Source organism: Lichenostomus cassidix, chromosome 1 (genome assembly GCF_008360975.1).
Source record: "Lichenostomus cassidix isolate B80296 chromosome 1, HeHo_3.0, whole genome shotgun sequence".
In the NCBI taxonomy this organism is placed as follows: Eukaryota; Metazoa; Chordata; class Aves; order Passeriformes; family Meliphagidae; genus Lichenostomus; species Lichenostomus cassidix.
The window spans coordinates 111,403,888-111,424,034 of NC_139479.1; the positions used below are offsets into that span (position 1 = coordinate 111,403,888).

General features: G+C 39.2%; 1 protein-coding gene across 9 annotated transcripts in view; it reads right to left on the reverse strand.

The window, feature by feature from the left end:
- EPHA6 (EPH receptor A6) overlaps window positions 1–20,147 on the reverse strand; it is a 382,511-nt gene that overhangs the window by 49,264 nt on the left and 313,100 nt on the right. For all 9 annotated transcript variants that reach the window (XR_014855459.1, XR_014855458.1, XR_014855457.1 and 6 more), the window contains 2 exons: window positions 13,717–13,778; window positions 2,550–2,759 (listed from right to left, as the gene is read on the reverse strand). Coding sequence is in view for 5 of the 9 variants with exons in the window: in XM_085076898.1 (XP_084933024.1) it covers window positions 2,550–2,759; window positions 13,717–13,778 (272 nt within the window). In the remaining 4 variants the exon portion in view is untranslated. The remainder of the gene's footprint in view (window positions 1–2,549; window positions 2,760–13,716; window positions 13,779–20,147) is intronic.

Consider the following 20,147-nt stretch of genomic DNA (forward strand, 5'->3'; position numbering starts at 1 on the left):
CCCCACCCCATCTTGGTCATAGCTGTGCTGAGCTCTTTTAAAAACTGACAGGACTTTTTGACCTCCTGCTGAGCTTTCCTACAGAGAGCATCTGCTGGACTTGTTCAAGGGGAGCGAGACCCAGAGGATGGAGCATATGGAAGGCAAGAGAATCCTACAGAAACCTGGCTAGCCCAGTTCATCCAGAGGGAGTGGAACATGGAACATGGACTGCAGCTGGCAGTCTGCCCTCAGGAATGTGGGAAGGATGTTTCCTAAGGACCAGGGGGGACAGAAAGAACTGGGCAGGCTCTGCACAATGACTGAAACAGTCAGTGTGTGAGGACCCACTTGCAAGGACAGGAAAGCAGGAGTTGAAGGAATGAGTGATTTGAAATACTTTTAATTTCCCTTACACTCTGCTGCTTTGAATCCTTCTGGTTTACAAAGTTTTTAGTTCGTATCATCATGGTATATAGCATTTCCCCACATTAGTTTCAAAGCTTTTTGCTCTTCTTCGGGGAGTTCACGGTCAAAACAGATTCACCTTGGATGTGTGGCTGACACAGGGACCTGCCACTGGCCATCAGCCCTGTGATATCCCCTCCTTACATGCAGCATCCTGCTGCACAGGCTCTAGACACTGCTCAGGGGGATTTGGTGGTTCAGCACCTGGCTGCAGCCTTGGCAGGCTGGAGCAGTGGCTCTGAGGCACTGCTGAGGTTCTACACCTACAACAGGCTTTTGTGCTAAGCAGCTGGGTGAACCGACAGGAAAACAGGGAGCATTTCATCAAAGCCTGCCCTATGTTTCAAGAAGTCCTTCAACACAGATAAAGAAAAAGGGAATATGTCATGACATTGTTTTGTTTTTTTTAAACATAGAATTTCCTGATAAAAAGCAGCTCTAGCCATGATCAACAGAACAGACACTAACTACTCTGTAAAACTAATTGTTCCATATCGGTATCCAGCAGAAAATTACAGGATAAATAATAGCAGAAAGCCTCTCATTATCATTTGGTATGTTTCCTGATGCTAACTGGGAGAGGCTGCCGGGCCATTCCCAGTGCCTGGCACCAGCTGGGGCCATTAGTCCAGGCTGGGTGCTGAGGCTGTCACTTGACTCCTGTCACTGGGGCACTTGCTGCCAGCTGAGCACACTCACACAGCAATTAGCAAGACTCAGCCATCAGGGGAGACCTTGCCACGCTGCAGTGATGTTTATTTTCCCTTTCAAACCTCATACTACGAGGCAGTGTGAAGCAAAAGAGGTTTTGAGGACTAAACAAAGGAAATCTCTGCTATAAAGTAAAATCTGGGTTCTATTTTCTGGCGTATTAAAATCAATGGAAAACCTTGCAAAGTGACTTGTTTTCCTCTAAGTCAGCTTGCACTTCTGTATAGGACTTCTAAGAAATGGAAGTTGCAGCAAAATTATCAGAACATCTCTATTTTGGGCCTAAACTAAAAGTAAATATATAGTCTACATATATAAATATATAAGATCTAGAATCCCATTGTAATATCTACATTTAATTCAGTAGATGCGCTGCAGTCCTTACTACAATACAGTGAAATTAGATCAGTTCCTTATTTGGGCCATACATCACTTTTTAAAGTGAAATAGAGAAAAAAAAAGGGTGAAATAAATTATTTAATGCTCATTTATAATCTCTATTAGAATTCTGTCACTGTACCCTATCATGGGGATATACAAATTCTGCATATTTTGTGAGAGTAGTAATAAGAATGCACTCTGGCTCTGAAATAGTTTAAATGATAGATATGAAAGTTACTTGAAAATCAGCTTATAATTAGCTAAAATTCTTGATGTTGTGATAATAATTGGAATAAAAATGTCATTGAACATTTTGGTATTGTGAAAAAATACTGTATTGGGACTTGTCATTTGAACAATTGTCAAATTTGAACAAGCTTCTTCATGTTCAAGAATTTTTCACTTCACTGGAACCCCCTATAACATCACAAACCAAAAACCTCACCCAAACCCCATTTGCCATTATAACAGTTTGCTTGCATCACTTAAGAGATTAAGTATTAATGAACGGAGACTTAAAGCCTGTAAAAAAGTTTACCTTCTAGCAGGATACGTAGAACCTAAGTGAAATAAAATGAAAATTTTAATTTATCAATGCAATGCTTAACGGCATGCTTCTAACAGTGAAGCTCGTAAGATTCTTTCCTCTCCCATCTCTTACAAACATATCTTTGTAAATGAACACAAATCAACAGAAGAGGAAACAATGTGGGAAAAGACCCTCCACAGCCAACAAAACCAAACACAAAACACAGAGAAGAATGAAGAGGGTCTCCCATTTATACTTGCACATTTGCTTAAAATAAACTTTTGCCAAGGTTTATTACACATGCCTTGGCCAAAAATCAAAACAACTTCCCTCAGCACTGCCAATGTGTTTACTGAATCCCATGACTGAGGAGGGAACAAAGCCAATTCCAACTGCTCTCCCTATGGCACAGACAAATCTGCAGCTGGAATAGAAGAGGCACCAGGCAATCAGCTGTTCAAGTTAGATAAGACAAACTCACACTTGTGGTGTAGGCGGCCTCAGGGTCATCCTCCAGCACTCGTGACAAGCCAAAGTCAGAGACTTTGCACATGAGGTTGCTGTTGACCAGGATGTTCCGAGCTGCCAGGTCCCGGTGCACGTAGCCCATGTCCGACAGGTACTTCATGCCAGAGGCAATTCCCCTCAGCATTCCAACCAGCTGGATCACTGTGAAGTGCCCATCGTGCTTCTGCAAGGGAAGAAACAACACAGCTACTTCCCATCTATTTCACTCTAGTGATATTAAACACAGCTCTTATTTGAAATACTTTTGTCACCTATCCAACCAACCTGCTCACTGCAAGCTTGTTTTTTCAAGGACTTAAGTTGGTTGGCAGTGCATCCCATCTCATCTCTCACTGTGCAGCTTATCACCCCTTCCTTCCACATTTTCACATATTTCACAATCTTCCTACTGACAGCATTCAATTTCTTTTATACTTGGTTACTCTGAACGTCTTCCCCGAACGCTATTTTTAGTACAAGAATGAGAAAGCACACAAAATCTTCTCTTCATCTATTGCCCCATGGCCTCAGGAAACAAAGAACCCTCTTTTTATTGTCTCAGCCTTGATTTTCTGCATTGAGGTACTGCTGTTACCTCGCATGTTTTGGGGGGTTTGTTTGTTTTAAAAAGGATCCCAAAGTAACCTGGAAAAAGTTTGGGGCTTTAGTTCATGTCTGTTCTGCACCTAACACCATATAGTCTCTGAACACTAGATTAAAAAGGAGATTTGGGCTGAAATTCAGGAGTTATGTGGCTTTTCCAAAATCTTCCTGCCTGATTAAGGCTAAGGTCAGACCCATGAATGCATTAAGCTGCTTAACACCTTCTGAAATCTCTTGGAGCTGAACATGTAAATAAGAATTATGTTATTATCTATGCTTGCCCAGCTGGTCAGGCTGTTTGGGCCTCAGTTTCTCCATCTGCAGCATTAGAGTGAACATTTTGTTATGTCCTGTGTCAGACAGCTCCTGAATTATGTGGCAGTGGGGACCAAGGGAGTGCATGCACAGAAATGTGATTGCAGGCTCTTTGCCTTGTTCAGGCCTGCCCTATCTACCATTCACAGCAGACTGCTTGCAGGATTTTTGTGACCTCAACTGGCAGACATTTAGCTTCTCATGGATTATTCAGTAAGCCAGGCTTTTATGTTTACAGGAGCAGCCAAACAAAAACAAACAACTGCAAACAAGTTAACTTTTCATTTTCTCTTTCAACACTTTTAGCATTGGGCTACAGACAAACAGCAAATTCTGATCAGCATTCAGGACATTTCTATTGCTTAGCTCATCCATTTAGGCAAGATGATTTTTATAGGGGAGAAGCTTACAGTAAGTTCAGCAAATTCATTAGATTCAGCAAAGTAATAGGCTGAGCTGTATGGATATAGTTAACTTTATCCCTGGTCAGCAAAGTATTTCAGCATTTCATAATAATTCAGTGATTTGGGGCCAATACGCAGCTAGTTAGGATAACTGAACATTTAAAGACTAAGAGAAGAATCAGAAAGAAGATGGTAAAATGAAGATACACCCTGTCAGCGAGAATACCTCACATCTTTATTACACTTCCCAGCAAGACTTGTATTTAAGGAGCCATGCCAAACACCCCAGGCACCTCCCAATAAAGCACATGTGATGCCACTTCTTTGAAACCAGCCATTTACAACTGATTTAGAGCAATTTTCCCCCTTAACTGTGTCAGTGTTCTATACCAGGGCAGTGGAGCTTTTCTAACTTCCCCACACAATCAGGCCACACCTCCCTTGCTGTCCCCACCAAGGCCACCTGGGAGCAGGTGGTTCTGCAGAGGACACTCAGCTGAGGGTCAAGACACAACTGTAACGAGGCCCAAACTAGTGACAGATGTTTTAAATAAAAACATTCCATCCATAAATTAAGCAGAGAGACACCAAACATTACATTCTTAACTACTTGAAGCTGCTTCCTGTAAAGGAAGGACATGAATATTTTGTGTAATGAAGCCACATGATATTTGCATTTTGCTTTTTATTTAGTAATTCTAAATGTTCAATTGATTCAAAAATTACAAAGGTGGTTGCCAACAGTTAATACTCTTTACAGATATCATGTATAGATTATTTTTTCAGCTAACTGTAGAATTAGGATTTGGAACAAAGTGCCAGCACCTGACTTTTGCAAAATGAGCATTCCAGCCCCTCTCAACTCCCTAGACAAAGCATCAAATGAAACCAACCCCTGAAACCTCTAGATTTTACCTCCTTCTTATCTTCCTTAACAGCTCCATTCTTTCAACAAATCTCAGTCATGTGCAACACCTTCCTCAACCTTTTGTCCTCTTGGATTGCAAGCATTCATTCCTTCCTTTTTTAATTTCTGCTCTTTCAAATCTAGACCATGCTTGACTGATTTTTCATAAAACATAACCTTTTTTCTGCTCTTTCCAAGTCTCAGTACTTGCCTTACCATTATGGCAGTAATACCTGAGTTTAAAACAATCTCATGCCTTTGCCATTTTCTCCCTCCTTCTTTCAAATTTCTTTGGGCTTCTGCCTTGACACAAAAAGTTAAAACTTCTTATCTTCACCTTTGAAGAAATGACAGACCTGCTAACATACCAGCTGCAATTTTATTCTGCTCTCCTTCTCCCTCTCTGTATTTCTCAGATGCAATATAATCCTCTACTGCATCTGTTCTTCTCTGTCTTTTCTAATGCTTGTTTTATATTTTTTGACTGCCAGCCTTGCAGTTGGAGCAGCTACATTTTTACTGTCAGCAGAACAGTATTTTTTCAATCAAGTCTCTTTGTAATCACTTCTGCACCAGTTTCCATGCCAGCTGTATCCCCTTACAATCTATAAACTGTTATCTTTCAATATATCAAAATATTTTTCTGATAGAAGCTGATCTGGATACAGACTATAGGCTATATTTAACCCCTGGAAAATTCAACTAGGTTGATGAAATTATAACAGGTAGAACCTAGTCTCATATTTTCAGCATTTTTAAAGTCCCCAGGTACAATCCTTTGGCAACTTTCCACTATCTGGTTTCATTCACTTGTTGTATAGGGAAATAAAACAATCACCTGACTGATAGGATGGTTGTTACCCAGAGCTTTATTCTGATTCCCATAGCTTAGATTTGAAATATGTTTTTGATAGGATTCCCACTGGGCTGTTAAGGGTGTTAATCAATACTGGCAGCAATTCAGACCTCAGTGGACTCACCGCATTTATCCTATCATCCCATTAAATTTTAATCAAGCTTTGATGGCTTTGCTAAATAAACTTTTCTCAACAGCTGGGCATAGATGCAATATCTGAGTAGTTGCTCTTGCATTTATGCAGCCCTGAAAATGCCCTGAAAAAATTATTTTTATTCAGCTACAGTTTGCTTTAGAAAAGCTTATGTAAGGGAAATATTTCTCCTCCTGTTACAGACCTCTCAAGAGCACTGACATATAATTGGCTTGTGAAGAGGGTCAGTTACTGTAGGGGAGGAAGGATAATGATATCCAAAATTTCTCTCATTGCTTTTTGCCTTCCAGTTTTCAGCTCCAGCATCCAGTTCAGTGCTTTTCTACAAGCCTGTGGAATTTTTCTTCTTCAGAACTTTTTTTCCCCATTTTGCTACCAAGTGACCTTTTGGAGGCAAAGCCACTAGATTTTCCTGTATTGCTTCTGGACTTCTGTCTATTCAACAATCCATTTCTTCATTTGCCATACGAGTCAGAGCACTTTCAGGCCTTTATCCTCTGTGTAAGATTTGCTACAGCTCTAAATATTTTACTGCAGATTATTTAGACCTTATTTTAGATGGAGAATAGCATTGAAAATGGTGTGTCTGTGTCTAACCTGGGTCATATTCACCTGTGATAGTTCCTACTGGTCACTGTGTGAAAGATGCAGTTTTTGCAAAGAATTTATTGTTACTGTTTTACTGTGCAAAGTAAATGGTAGAACTTTATCAACATAAGGTGCAGCTTGGTATTTCTTGGAAGTATAACTCATGCTTCAAACTATGTGTATCTCACTAAAGTTTATATTTTTGGAACTAAATGAGGTCAACTGATAATTTCTTCCTCATTCAACTGTTAACAGAGCTCCGTGCAGACTTAATTATTGTTAATAGATTCCATTAATTAAATTAATTACTTTAGCTCATTTTAAATGCTAATGAGTGATCCTACATGAGAATCTAAGTGACTCTTCAACCATTAAAAATATGGGAGACTTTTTTATTATTAAAAAATATTTGCAAGACGAAGCCCTTCCAAAGCTTATAATGAGATGCAACAACCACCCTCTGATTTGGAGGCACAGCAAGAGCAGCCTGTGACCTGTGGCTCTGCTTTCCTCACTCAGCTACAGCAGGAAAGGCATGCCCTGGGATAACCAGGTGTCCCTGCCCACTCTGGTGCACTGGAATCCAGCTGTCACAGAATCACAGACCTGGAAGGGTCTTTGAGCAGGGAACAAATCATCTCCTCATTCCTGACATGCTTTTACAAGCTGCACTTGAAGACCATTGGGGCCATTGTATCTTATCCTATCCATTTTGTACCATATCTTAATATAAGGTGGCTCCCTTGAGCATGGCACTTCGTCTGGCACAGATTTCAATTCCTCTTTGCAAATGGTTTTTATGCCCGTGAAGACTAAACATCTCTCCTGCCCTTTTCTTTGGGCTTCACACTGGTTCAGTCCACTGATCTCATTTGCTCAGCAATTATTCTTTCTGATTTTGTTGTGGACTCTGCCCAGCTACTCCATCCAGTTCCTGAAAAACTGAGGATTGAACACGACAGCACTCTGAAACCTCACCAGGGCAAAGCATAGAGGAAAAGTCACTTCCCAGACCCTGCAGGGAATACTCCTGTTTGTAGATTCCATGGTGCTATTTTCCATTTGTATTTGTCACAGCAATGCAAATGCCCTGACCTACCCCAAATTCGAGAGTGATTTCATTCAGAAAACTTCTGTCTGAACAGATATTCTGTCCTCTACTCTATAGCTGACTATTTCAGCCACAGGAGAGTATCGTGCACTTGTCTTTATTTATTTCTAATTAATTTTAAGCTAATTAGTTACTAAATTATTTTTTAAATTTATTGTGATGATGCTAAATTCTAGCTCTACCCTGCTGCCAGCCTGTGTGCCTACTCAGTTTTGCATTGCCTGAAAATTTCACAGTTTAGTCACAGTCTCAGGATCCAAACTTTAATAAAAATATGGGGAAACACAAGCTGCAGAACAGCCCTACCTCATGCATTTTTGCATCCAAATTCCATTCTCTCCACACAGGCTGTAGCCCATACAGTGTGCCCCAGCAGAAATTTCATGAAGACCATATTTCTCTAGCTGCTCACAAGGATTTCACATGAGAGAGTTTTAAAGCCTTACTAAAGCCAAAGTTTAAGATATCAGCTGCTTTTCCCACACCCACAAAGCCTGCACCCTGCTACAAAAGGAAACCAGACCTGTTTGACAGAATTAGTTCTTGACAAATCCATGTTGGCTCACACTTATCTCACTGTTATCTTTAAGATGCTTAGACTTGGTTTGATAATTTGTTCCAGAAATCTTACAGCAGTTGACATTAAGCTGACTGGCCTGTAATTTCTTGGCTTCTTTTTTCCTTTCTTTTAAAAGACATTCAAAATCCCTTCATTTAAAAGACACTGGCTCTGTTCTGCTCTTCTGGTTTCTCATTCTTGACAAATTCACAAAGGTAAAGAGCACATTGAAAGAATCCACATTACCTATCAAATTCTTTTAGCCTTTAAATACAAGACTGCAATAAATTTCTCGTTGCTTGCTAGTAAGGATATCTACAGTATTTAATGTCTAAGTAAGAACAGCTACATATTAAAAATGCCCAGCATTTATAAATTAACTTCTCACAGCTATATCAAAAAAGATCTTTTATACATCCTTTTAGCAAGGTAAAACATTGCTTGAGAACAAATGCTGGCTCTGTAGCATCAGTGGCAGCTTCTCAGTGCAGTCTTAGATCACTTAAATATATGCTGCTTACAATCTCACTAAGGTAATGCATTCTTTGAAATTCACTTTCTAATTGCTCAAACTGATTTTTGTTAAAAAAAAAAAAATTGTATTAGCAGTTTCCAGGTTTCCAGTGCAGGTTTTCTCTTTTAAGGACTCATTTTTGAAAGCAAAATGCCACCTTCATGCTGCCAAGAAAGGAACGTGCCTCCAATAAATTAAAGTGCACATGAATACTGCGTGGGAAAGCGAAAGAGGGAATGTTAGTTATGAGCTTCAGTGCTGTTGCCTCTCTGAATGCAGATAAATAATAACAAGAACCATTAAACTTAGAAAAGGCCATCTGGCTTCTTTTCCCCCCAGCTTACTGTGTCTAGTGAGGCCATGTGAGATGGATATACAACATACACTTTACAACATTGGTTTGTGCAATTTGCTACAAGTGTTCAGTTTTGTCTTCTCCTCCTTTCCCCCAAACTTGCTAAATGTAGCTGTCTGCCACAGCATCTAAACTGTGACTGAAAAAAGGGTGAGTCTGATGGCAAAGCTGCCTTGAGAATAACTTCATAATGATTACTGCAAGAAAGAGCAATATATCATAATATTTTCTCCGTCTAACACTTATCTTAGCCTCTGCTAGGCCAGCCTCGAGGGATTAGAACTTGAAGCTGAAAGCCAGGGTTTCATTTGCTGTGCAGTCTGCTGCAGTGGGTGTTCTAAGGCAATTAAACATATTTCCAACAGATTCTTTGAAAGAAAAAAAATGTGTGGCAGCATTTTCACCTACTATGCTTGCCTGTATACAAATCTAACTTTTTAAACAAATATTTTAATTTTCTGAAATGAATGGAAATATATCAGCACCACTTTTTGGGTGGGAAGAGGAGCCATTATAATGGCAAATGACAAAGCCTTACAGTAACAATGAAGAAAGCAAGATGATGCTGTGATTACTGCAGGTGAATGCATCCCTTTCTTCTACAGCTCTGAGATTCACAAAACTGGGAAAGACTGGAGCACCTTTCAAATATAAATATTTCTGACTATTTAGCACACCTTGGACACACCAGGAACAAAGCTCCGGCACTCTGTAGCCTCAGAAAAGTACAGAAAGGAGTTCAGTATTCTGGTGACAGTTTTTTGGTCCATTTTATGTGATTCTGTGTAGCCAGCCACAAACCTGCCCCAAAAGGCAACTTCCAGACATGTTTCTTTGCTATGTTTAAATCCATGCCCACACTGCATGATGCACAAGAAGAGCACAGACCACAGCCAGCACAGTGCTCTCCAGGGATCATTCTTTTCAAGAAACCACCTCACCTCCTAATCACCCTGTTCCTCTCCATGTGGTGCTAAATCCAATTATTTTATGCAAGGATGAACCCTTAAACGGAGCTGTGAGAGCAGCAGATGAGGTTTAAACCTGCACAGCCCCATGAATCTGTGAGGCACAGGCTTAGAGAGTGGGCTGAGTATGGGACAGTGTGTCAGGGTGAAAAGACCAAACTTGGCAAAAGGATTTTGTAGGGATTATTGCAATCATCTTATAGGCTTGGGTCCAACAGACATCTCCAACCCACAGCAGTGGCAAACTGCCAAACTGCTTGCTACAAATGTTTTGTGGTTTTTCAGCTTTTTTTTTTTTTGATTGCTGTTTTTGGTTGTTATGCATCTCTTGTGGTTGTCTTTCTTGTCATACTTTCTGCAGCGTGTATCAACAAGCCTGAGCAAACACATCTGACTGTAATAACCTTATCTAATTACCAACATCTTTCTATCAATACAGAGAGCTGCCCTTTCAACCCTTCTTGCCTTTATTATTTTCCTCATATGCCTGCAGCATAAGTGATTGCTGAGATCTTGGTGACAAAGGCAGGTGACTAAAATATCACGACAATGTGTCCCATCCAAATGTGTGTGTGAAGCTGGTAACAGGAAATTTTACCTGGGTCACCTCAATTCCCAAGTATTAGCCACTTTCTTTCCAAGCACAGATTTGCTCTGTCTGAAAGGCTTCTAGCCCCTGAGGAAATACTTAGCTGGAAAACCACATCCTTTTTCAGAGAAATCTCTCCAAGTGTTACCAGAACTGAAGCCACATGAACCTCATTTCTGGTCAAACAACCATTTCATTGATAGCAAATTTCAGATATACTTTTGTGGGATGATTAACTTACATGATCTTATATGATCAAAAGTCTTAAATGATCAAAAAAACCTCAAAAACCAAACACCACAGAAAACTGAGTTCTATCATTTGTAAAAGAGTTTTATATAATTGCGAAAATAATACAGTATTTCTGAGGAAAATTCAGTGTCAAGTGTATCCAGCAATTCAGGATGTCTGATGATGCACTATCACTGAAATTAATTACCATCATATAACGGAATTGGTTCTAATTAGCTGATGCCTTCCCACTAGAACTTCTCTGATGCAGCTTCATATTGTAAATCCATGCCAATGTTTTTTACCCGAAAGCTCAAAGTTAGGAGCAGGGATACAGGATATTTTGTGGGGTGGGCAAGACATAACTCAGCTGAGCTTGCTGTGAAATCCATACAAACAGCAGAAAGTAGACACTGCTATCAGCAAAGCAAGGAAGTTAAGGCTATTAAGATTTTAGGGGTGAGAGATTAAAGAGTGGGGGGAGGCTTTACTTGGAGCTTATGATTCATGGCACAATCTGTACTGGCATGAAAACGAATATCCCACCGTGGCTGTGAGAAGAGGGATGGCAAATGGAGTTCTTCCTCTGGAATTCCCTCACATGGTTCACCACAGAATCTCACTTTGAATTTGTAAGACTGACCCATTTTTGCAGGCTTTTGGAGAAAGACAGATGGAGGGATGTGCTACTGAATTTTTGCTGGTTGTGGTATGTGGGGGGTAATATGGGGAAGTATTTCTTATGGCGAGAAATGGACTTTTTTCTCCTCTGTGTAAAACCACTTTGCACTGTAACAATTGATTCCTTTAAATAATAAGAAGACAGACTATCTTATAAGCCCTTCCAAATCCCACAACATTTGTTATAGTCACTGAACGCCTTTCATTAGGTTGGCTAAAGATAAAGACTCTCTGCTTCTTTGTATCTCCACAAAAGCTTTTAAAAATGTGGACTTATATCTGCAAGAAACAACTATTATTAATGAAGCAGCTGGATTTCTTTTTAAATAGGTTACTTTGCAGCCATTTGCTCTGCTAATTATGAAACAGAAATGCTGACATATATCTACAGTGCTTTGGGATGCTGAGTATTATCTAAAGTACATATAAAAAGCATTCTAGAAGAATAACCCATATCTGAAGTTTGAATTAAAGCTGTAAAATAATATACATGGAAAACAGCTGCAGAAATTATTATTATCACATTTCCCCCCAGCAGTTCTGCTTCCAAATATATCCATGCAATGTGAGAAGCATTGCCCCATAGTAACATCATAATTCTTCTGATGCCAGTTTCTATTAAAGTATCCTAATAAGTAGTAACTATTCTGATAAATGAATGCATATGAAATAGACCTGGAATACAGACATCATACCAGAGCACTTCAGAGAAAGGTAATTTTCTCTCATGAATTATTTCAGGATTTGGTTTTGTTCTCTTCTATGAAATTCTGCACATACACACACACACATGCACAGAGCAATGTTTCAGGCCCACACAAATCTTCCTGAAGCACTGTTGAAAAATTACAGAGCAGGGAAGCTGCAGGTAGTCAAATCAGGAGCAGTCCCTCTGCTGCAGATGGATAGAGAGATGAGCCAGAAAGGAAAGGGGAGTAATTTTTAAAAACTACCCAGTTTCTAAGACATGGATGATATTAAAAAAACTCCATAAAAATAACTTGATTTTGAGAAATCAGCAAATTCTCATGGGAAACGGTGGTGCTGGTATGTTTCTGACAGTGTAACAGATATCTGTCATGTGTCTTGACAATGGAAAATAAAAGATGATTTGGGAGAGTGGGTGAAGAGGACAAGAAGAAATGTTAGAGAAAAATTACTATGGAATAATCAAAACCAAGAGGAAAGGAGAAACAGTGTCTAGAGCTATCTATGGCAATGGCTCTGATGTACTCTCAGGGTTGGGTGCTTTGTTCCAAATGCTCTACCCCTCTTCCCAACAAGTACTGCCTGCATGATTTTCTCCCCTCTCGTGTAAATCTTTCTGAAGTGTTGGCTCTTTTCCCCTCCTGCTTATTCCCTTTTTGCTCTTACCAGTTCCTTCTTCCTGCTACCAAAGCATCCTTCAATTACCATCACCAACATTTTCATGCAAATGTTTCCACAGCTCCCTGTTGAATATCTCTCCTTTGGGATGCCTTTTCAAATAACTTCACAAGCCCTGAGCTTGCCCACAACCCAGATTTACCATCCTGCAGGATGGAAATGGCAAGGCAGTGAGGGCTGCTGAGGGCTGCTGTTTACTTTTTAACACAAATCTGAAATACTTGATATTAAAATTATTCACACAGGTCGTAGGTCAGTGGGTCTCTGGAGCATTAACAGCATTTCTGTTAAAAAACAGACTATTTAGGACACGTTTAGCTCACAGAAGGTGGTCATCTTTTCCTTTTACTTTTCTAAGAAAAATTAAATGTGATTTTGCCAGCAAATTATTCACATTTTCTGTCGCTTTTCTTCAATGTTTACTAAGGACCTTTGGGGGTTAATTAATGCCAGGACATTTCACCCATGAACTGTTTTCTAATCCAATTTGTTAAATGCAAGTAGCCATAAATATTATAAATCAATTACTGAGTATATTCTACGCTTCACCAACCAAAAAAATCATAACAGAGTATTTCTGAAGGTGATTGAGAAAAATGAACCGCTTCCATAAGGCCAAGGCATTTATGCTTCAATTTATCTTTTCCTTCACAAAAACACAATTTGAAATACCTTTTGCTAAATACAGGAACTACTTTTGGAGAAGAAATCAATTATATTCTGAAATTTAAATCTTCTTTTTTTCCAGCCGTGCTCTAATGTATTACTGTACCTCAGAAACTTACCCTGGGGAAAAGGCTTCTATTCTTCAGTAAAAATCCATGAATAACATTATGTGGAAATTAATTTGTGATAAATGATTTAAATTCTTAACCTAGAATGGTGTCTTATTCAAATGTCATCAGAAAATGGCACCTCACCCGCAGGAAGGAGTCAAGGGATCCATTCTCCATGTATTCAACTACAATCATTACTGGTCTGCCTGCAAAACAGCAAAGAAACACATTAGGATTATGGATATATTATGGGGCTTTTAGAATTCTAGCTGTTCTGCAGAGGCTGTTCACAGTAGTTGAAGATGTAAAATATTTCCAAAATTCCCATTTATATCACAAACACCATTCTCTGTGTTACTCTTCAAGAACTATTTACTATCTTTTTTTTTTTTTTTTTGTTTGCTCTTACTGGATTGGCTGAATGCACATCATTCATTTTGCTCTTTTCTCCCTTAAAAGTGATCAAAGAAGAGCCTGCTATGTCCAAATAGCCAAACCTCCTGTGTAATATTTTGGAATATATCTGAATTAAGGCAAACCCCAAATAGTCATAAGCCACGTCCAAGTAATTACAAACTCAGTGTCATAATTTTCCTCTCAAAGAAAAGCATTTCAGTGATGTAGGACTATTTTTTTCATCTTCTTCTCAAATCATGTTTTTGATTTGTTTGGATGAGGGCATGAGAAACAAACACAGTGCTCAGGCTGATAAAGCATAGAGGGGCATTTGGATGGTTCCAGGATAATTGTCCATTTCTGTTCAGCTTAGTTAATAGTGAAAGTGTTTATTAAACTTTCCACAATACACAACAGGCCACAGCCAGGTATTTCCCCTGAGCTGTTACAGTTAACCTTCAATTTAAAAAGGGGAATTATCAATTTCTGTGTTTGTCCCAGCATGCTGACCCAAAGTTCCAGGTGCCTGGTGTTGCTCATTCACACAGTTTTGTCTGGTCTTTCTGTAGCTCCTCACAATATTCCTCATTTCCTCTAATAAAATCCGTGATTATTTCTATATTAACTCTCATGTTTATATCCTCAATGAATAAAACAGTGCTTCATAGTGGTGGCACAGTACTACACTTTTTTTTGTGTGAAGAATTACCAGCTTATTTTTTTCAACTGAATGCTTAGGCCCAGATGCTGATGTGCATTTGCCACCAAATCAATTCAATTCATCTGCACCCATTGGTTATATCCTGTTTTTTCATTTTAAGAGATACATCACTTTTAAGAACGTTTTAAAAATTTATGTTTCCCTTACTTCTGTTTGCTAATGATGAGTGGTTGTACAGCCCAGTCACTTTAGTTTTAAGCACATGAATGACCCAGATTCCCTTACCTTTATCATTTCCTTACTCTCAGGGGCTGACACCTCCACATGAAAGGAATATCCTATAATCTAGAGACGTAAATAAACTGCAGCCTGATGCTAGAGAATCTTACACTGTGCAGAATCCTCTTGAGCAACTAGTAATTTCTAAACTGTTGCAGAAAACAGCATTTTTCAATAAATAGTGGCTTTCAGGTGGCCTATTTGTTCAGGTGTAAGTTACCCAGAAATTTCTCTTTCTGGGTACCTCAAGAACTAAACCACCTGTATGGACATTTGAAGGGAAGGACAAATGGAGCTTTCAAAGAGTGCCCCTGGTTTCCTGTGGGTAATCCTTTGGCACTCAGCTTTCCAGAAGCTACTCTGTAAGGTTCTCTAGAGGTCTACAGGCTCTCATTACAGCTTTTATGCTCCTTATATTCATATCCTTCAACACAAATTATTTTCATAGTTACTTTATAAACAGGACTACTAATTTGTCTACATTCGCTCACAAAATATTCCTCCCTCCAAAAACCCCCACAACTTCACTTCCTTTTGCTCAGACCCTAGAGTCCTAGCTTAAAGTAACTATGAAATGTATCTATGTGCATTTATCTGTGGGTTTAAAGAAGAGATTTCAGTATTTTTTCACTGGACAAGGCTTATTTTAGGCACTTGAAGGACTTGAAATGATATGTCTTAAAACAAAACCAGCTCTTCCAAGTGATAGCACAGGAATGGCACTAAATACACCAAAAAAAGCAGCATTTTCCTTCCAAAAACTTGCTGTATATCAGAAGATCAGCATATCATCAATAAATTTAGTCACTTAGGCTGATAGCTTCCCACTGACTCAGTCTGTATCACCTGCCATCCTACCTAAATTTCAAATGAAATTGAAGTGAGATTGTGTCAAGGCACCACAATGCATCATGACACTGCGAAAATATACCTGGCTCCATCACTTGATTATCTCAGGCAAAAATCTGAAATCTGGACACAAACTTAAATTCTCAAATAATCTGTATTTTAATGTGACAGCACTTGATAAAAGCCACCTTATTTTGGCTGCAATTTTAATGTATCCCTGGAGCTATTTATGAATTCCAAGCTGGACTGTGAGAGTACAGAGGGTAAAATTTTTAGTCACCACACTGTTTGTCTTTGGAGGACCTGTGGGTCAAAAATGTCTCAGCTATTGTTATGGTGGCTTGAAGATACAGTAAAAAACTCTGGCACACAGTAGAACCCAGGGGGTACTCTAGAACAGTACAATTTGCGTCCAGGAAAAGTTGTATGTGCTGGACCTATGTACAGACACAAAGTACTGCTTTTGTTTTAAAGAGCACTATAAAAGTGACTAAAAATAGTACTGGGAGATTTATAAACTAGTGCGGTGTTTGCCTCCAAATAAATAAATAAATAAATAAATAAATAAAGGACTAGTACTTATGAAAATTCACGTTGTTTTCACAGTACTAAGAGTTCTTCATCCTCAAAACAAGAATAGGAATGAATAGATGGGAAGGGAGCAGAGAAGTGTCAGAGACAGAGAAGCAATCTTTGATTATTTCATCAAGGGTTAGGCTAATGCAATGCTGTAAGACATTGAATTATTTTCCTAGGATTGCTTATAGACAAAAATGGACAAGTTAAACAGGTTTAAGGACAAAGAGCAGTGGGATGCAGATGGCAGCAAAGGCACTCCTGGGAGTGACAATGAGCTCTGCACAAGGCTGCACCTCATGGGGTAGGAACACACCCAATCTCCAGCCCAAAGAATTGTCTGATCAGAGTGAATTTTATGGTCAAGATCCACAGATGAGAAGTAATGGGAAAAGGACACTGGAAAAGGTGTCAGCTGAGGGCTTGGAACCAAGGGGCTAAAACCTGCAGGTGTTGCTGGAGGAGAGCACACAGCTTCCTGTTTGAATTGGGGGAGGGTGAAACAAAAATGTTTGAAGATGGATTCAATGATCAAATCAGTCAAACAGATCAGACTTTGCAGCAGTTTTAGATGCTTAGCACTGCTGGAGTCTGTGAGAAAACAGACTTTTAAAGCAGAGGAGTTATGTCCTGAGGCAATAGGTTTTAACCCCAAATAGGGATTTTACACACTATGTACATCACATTTATAATTTGAAGCAAATTATTATTATAACAGATGTATCATTTTACTACATAGTCAAGATAACAACGTGAGACAATAACTGTATTTATACATGGCACACACTGATACCGTAACCACATTCACTGTTCTCATATTTTTTGTGAAACTGTAAATATTCCCACCCCAGATATAGGTGTGGGATATTGTCTAAAGCAGCTTCCTCCCCTTGCACATGGAGTAACTGTGGCTCTGACAGATCCACTGCAGAGTTCCACCATCTCAGAAAGCCACACAGCCTGCAAGAGCAGTACTGGGGCTTGGCATGATGCAGGAAAAGGATGGGAATTTAATTTCTCAGAACTGAGATGAATCTCTAGAAGGTGCACGGGCTGTTTGTTGTTTTGATGCAACTCCCACCTGGTGACAAGAGGCTGACTGGTTTTGACAACTTTCCCTGAGAAAGTTTCTTCGTTGGAGTTCTCCCACCCAGCTGTACTCAGTGCCATTCAAACAAAACCAGTGTAAATGACAAACAATCTATACTGATGTCATGGCATCTCAGAATATGCTGCAATTTTGTATTTTCCATTGATCAATCTGCTTGACTTTTTTTATTAAGCAGGAATGCAAAAAAAAGAAAAAAAAAAGAAAGCAATACATCACTGAATAATGTAAAACACCGATTAAATCTAAAATTCACATTGTATATGTTTTTAGTTCTCTATTTTTTCCCCACAACACAAGATTTTGATAGCATGCAATTTAATTGGGTGCCAGAGTGATGAATAAGGAGGAAAATCTGAAGTGTCATATCAATGACAAAATATTCAGCTTGTTGTCTCCTGTTGTCATTTTAAATAACGCAGCAAAGCTTCCTTTAATGAATGTTTTATGTAAGATTAATCCTGCAAAAAGAATAGTTAGCACATGTTCCCCTTCTACAGACTTATAATGAAATCTCTAATACCAATTATGGGAATAGATTTGTTAACATAAACACATGATACTCATTCTTTCACTTTAAACAGCACAGGTTGGCACCTGTTCCCTGGTTCATATCAGAAAATGTTGCTCCATCCCTTCTGCAGATCAGAATTCACGTGGCTCAGGAAATCACCTCCTTATCAGGCATCTGTTCATTCCAGAGCCATGTTCTGCTGCTGGCTGCCCACAGATTTATCTCCTGCTAGAGCCAGGGAGATAAGACAGCCCAAAACACACAGAAACACCCTCAGCCTTCCACACTCCCACAGCTCTCAGAGCACCCCAGGGAAACCCTCGGGAATGCCCAGGCCTGGGAGGCACTGCTGCATCTCACACCTCTTCCATTCATTACATGTCCCTTCAAACCAGAGAGCCACTGGCCATGGCACTGCAGCTTCTTCTCTCCTGACACGACCAATAATGCATTTATATGCACCAGAGGATTAATTTCAGTGAATAAAAAATTGTTTTCCCATAATACAGAATGGGTGGAGAAAAAAAGAAAGAAAGAAAACGAAAGATTATGAAAAAAGCAATTCAAAAGAATTCTGACATTCTGCATTTTTCATTTTGCATTGCTCACCCACACCAATTCTCATGAAACCAATGTGAATTTTACTGCAAGCCACCCCACCTGAATTACTGAATCACACTGCAGAAGGCCCCTAAGACCTTCTGTGTTCAAAAACCAGAAGTTGCAGTTCCAAACTCCCACTTGAGATCTCAGAAGCCAGAGTTTGCAAACAGAACGCATTTGCATCCTGATGCCACAGGAAATCACACAGATATAACCTATTTATCTTGTTGCTAGTGCACTTTGGATTTTCTTGTGTCTATGTACCACTTCTCATTAGTTAAGTTAGTTTAGTCAAGGGAAGATATTTCTGCAAAATCAATTAATAACAATACAAAATACATGAATGACCATACAGTACTGATCAGTTGTTAGTAAGGTATGGCCACACGGCTATCCCTGCTACCTGAAGATTTCTTGTATTAACACAATCTGGAAATATTTCATAGCATAAACCTGTTCTCTGAGCTGTTTTCCTGCAATTACCCATTAAATGCTTTTCCACTTGCTATCCTGTGACCCACTGGCAAGAATTTATGCCTGCTGGTGAGTTTTGGAAGCCAGGAAAAGTCTGTATGTAGACTTCTAAAATCCATTCTCAAATATCCTGGCCTCCCCTCATGCTGCAGCACTGCAAGAGGCTCTCCTGGTTCCTCACATAACAAAGGCAGGATGTGCTTGGCTTGGAGAGCAGAAATTTTAGCAGCTGTGCTGCTCCTGCAAGTCCTAATCCTCATCAATCCTCCAGTGTGCCTACAGAAGATATTCTGCAAGATTTTGAGTGGAACTGTAAAGAGAAAGCAGTTCTGTTGTTTCCATTATTTATTTTCTGATCATTATCTTTCCATGAGAGAAGCAAGTGGAATGCAGGAGAGGGTGAAACCAGCAAAAATAGATTTTTTTGTCAGTACTTGGAAGTTGGGTGAGAGAGAAATAATGGCCAAAATTGTCTTATAGAAGTAAAAAAACCCCAAACCCATAAATTTTAATTTTTGTCCATGCATTTATACTTTCCAGATTCATATCTTTGAAAAAAAAAAAAAAATTGAATTTCTCCAGGTTTCCATTTGTTGGGTTGTTTATCTGTATTATCTCTTTCTACATATTTATTAGCCTTACAAATACAATATGGATGAAGAAAGTTCTGTTTCATTCCTGCTGCTTATGTTTACATGAATATTATCAGCAGAACTAAAAAAAAAAACCCCATCACCTTTATTAGGGTGAGATGGATTATTTGAATTCAGCAATACAGATGGGGGAAAACAAGAGCTGCTGTGCTGCAGAGCAGTTCTGAAAGCTGCCATGCAGGGTTTAAGGAATGACAAAATCACGAGTCAGAAGAACAAACTGCACTCAGGGATTGCAGTTTATGACCATAATATCTCAAATTCTAGGTTATATTATCCCATTTTAAATGAGGAAACCACAGCTTTAGAGGCAGCCTTTATCAGGGTGTAAGTGGGAGGGAGAAGGTAGAATAGTTTCTTTACAAGAATAGGCAATTTGCTAAAGGCCAGCCACAAAATATTTTGGCCACTCAGTTTTAAATTAATTATTTTCTGGGGGGAAAAAATCCAGCAAAACAACTT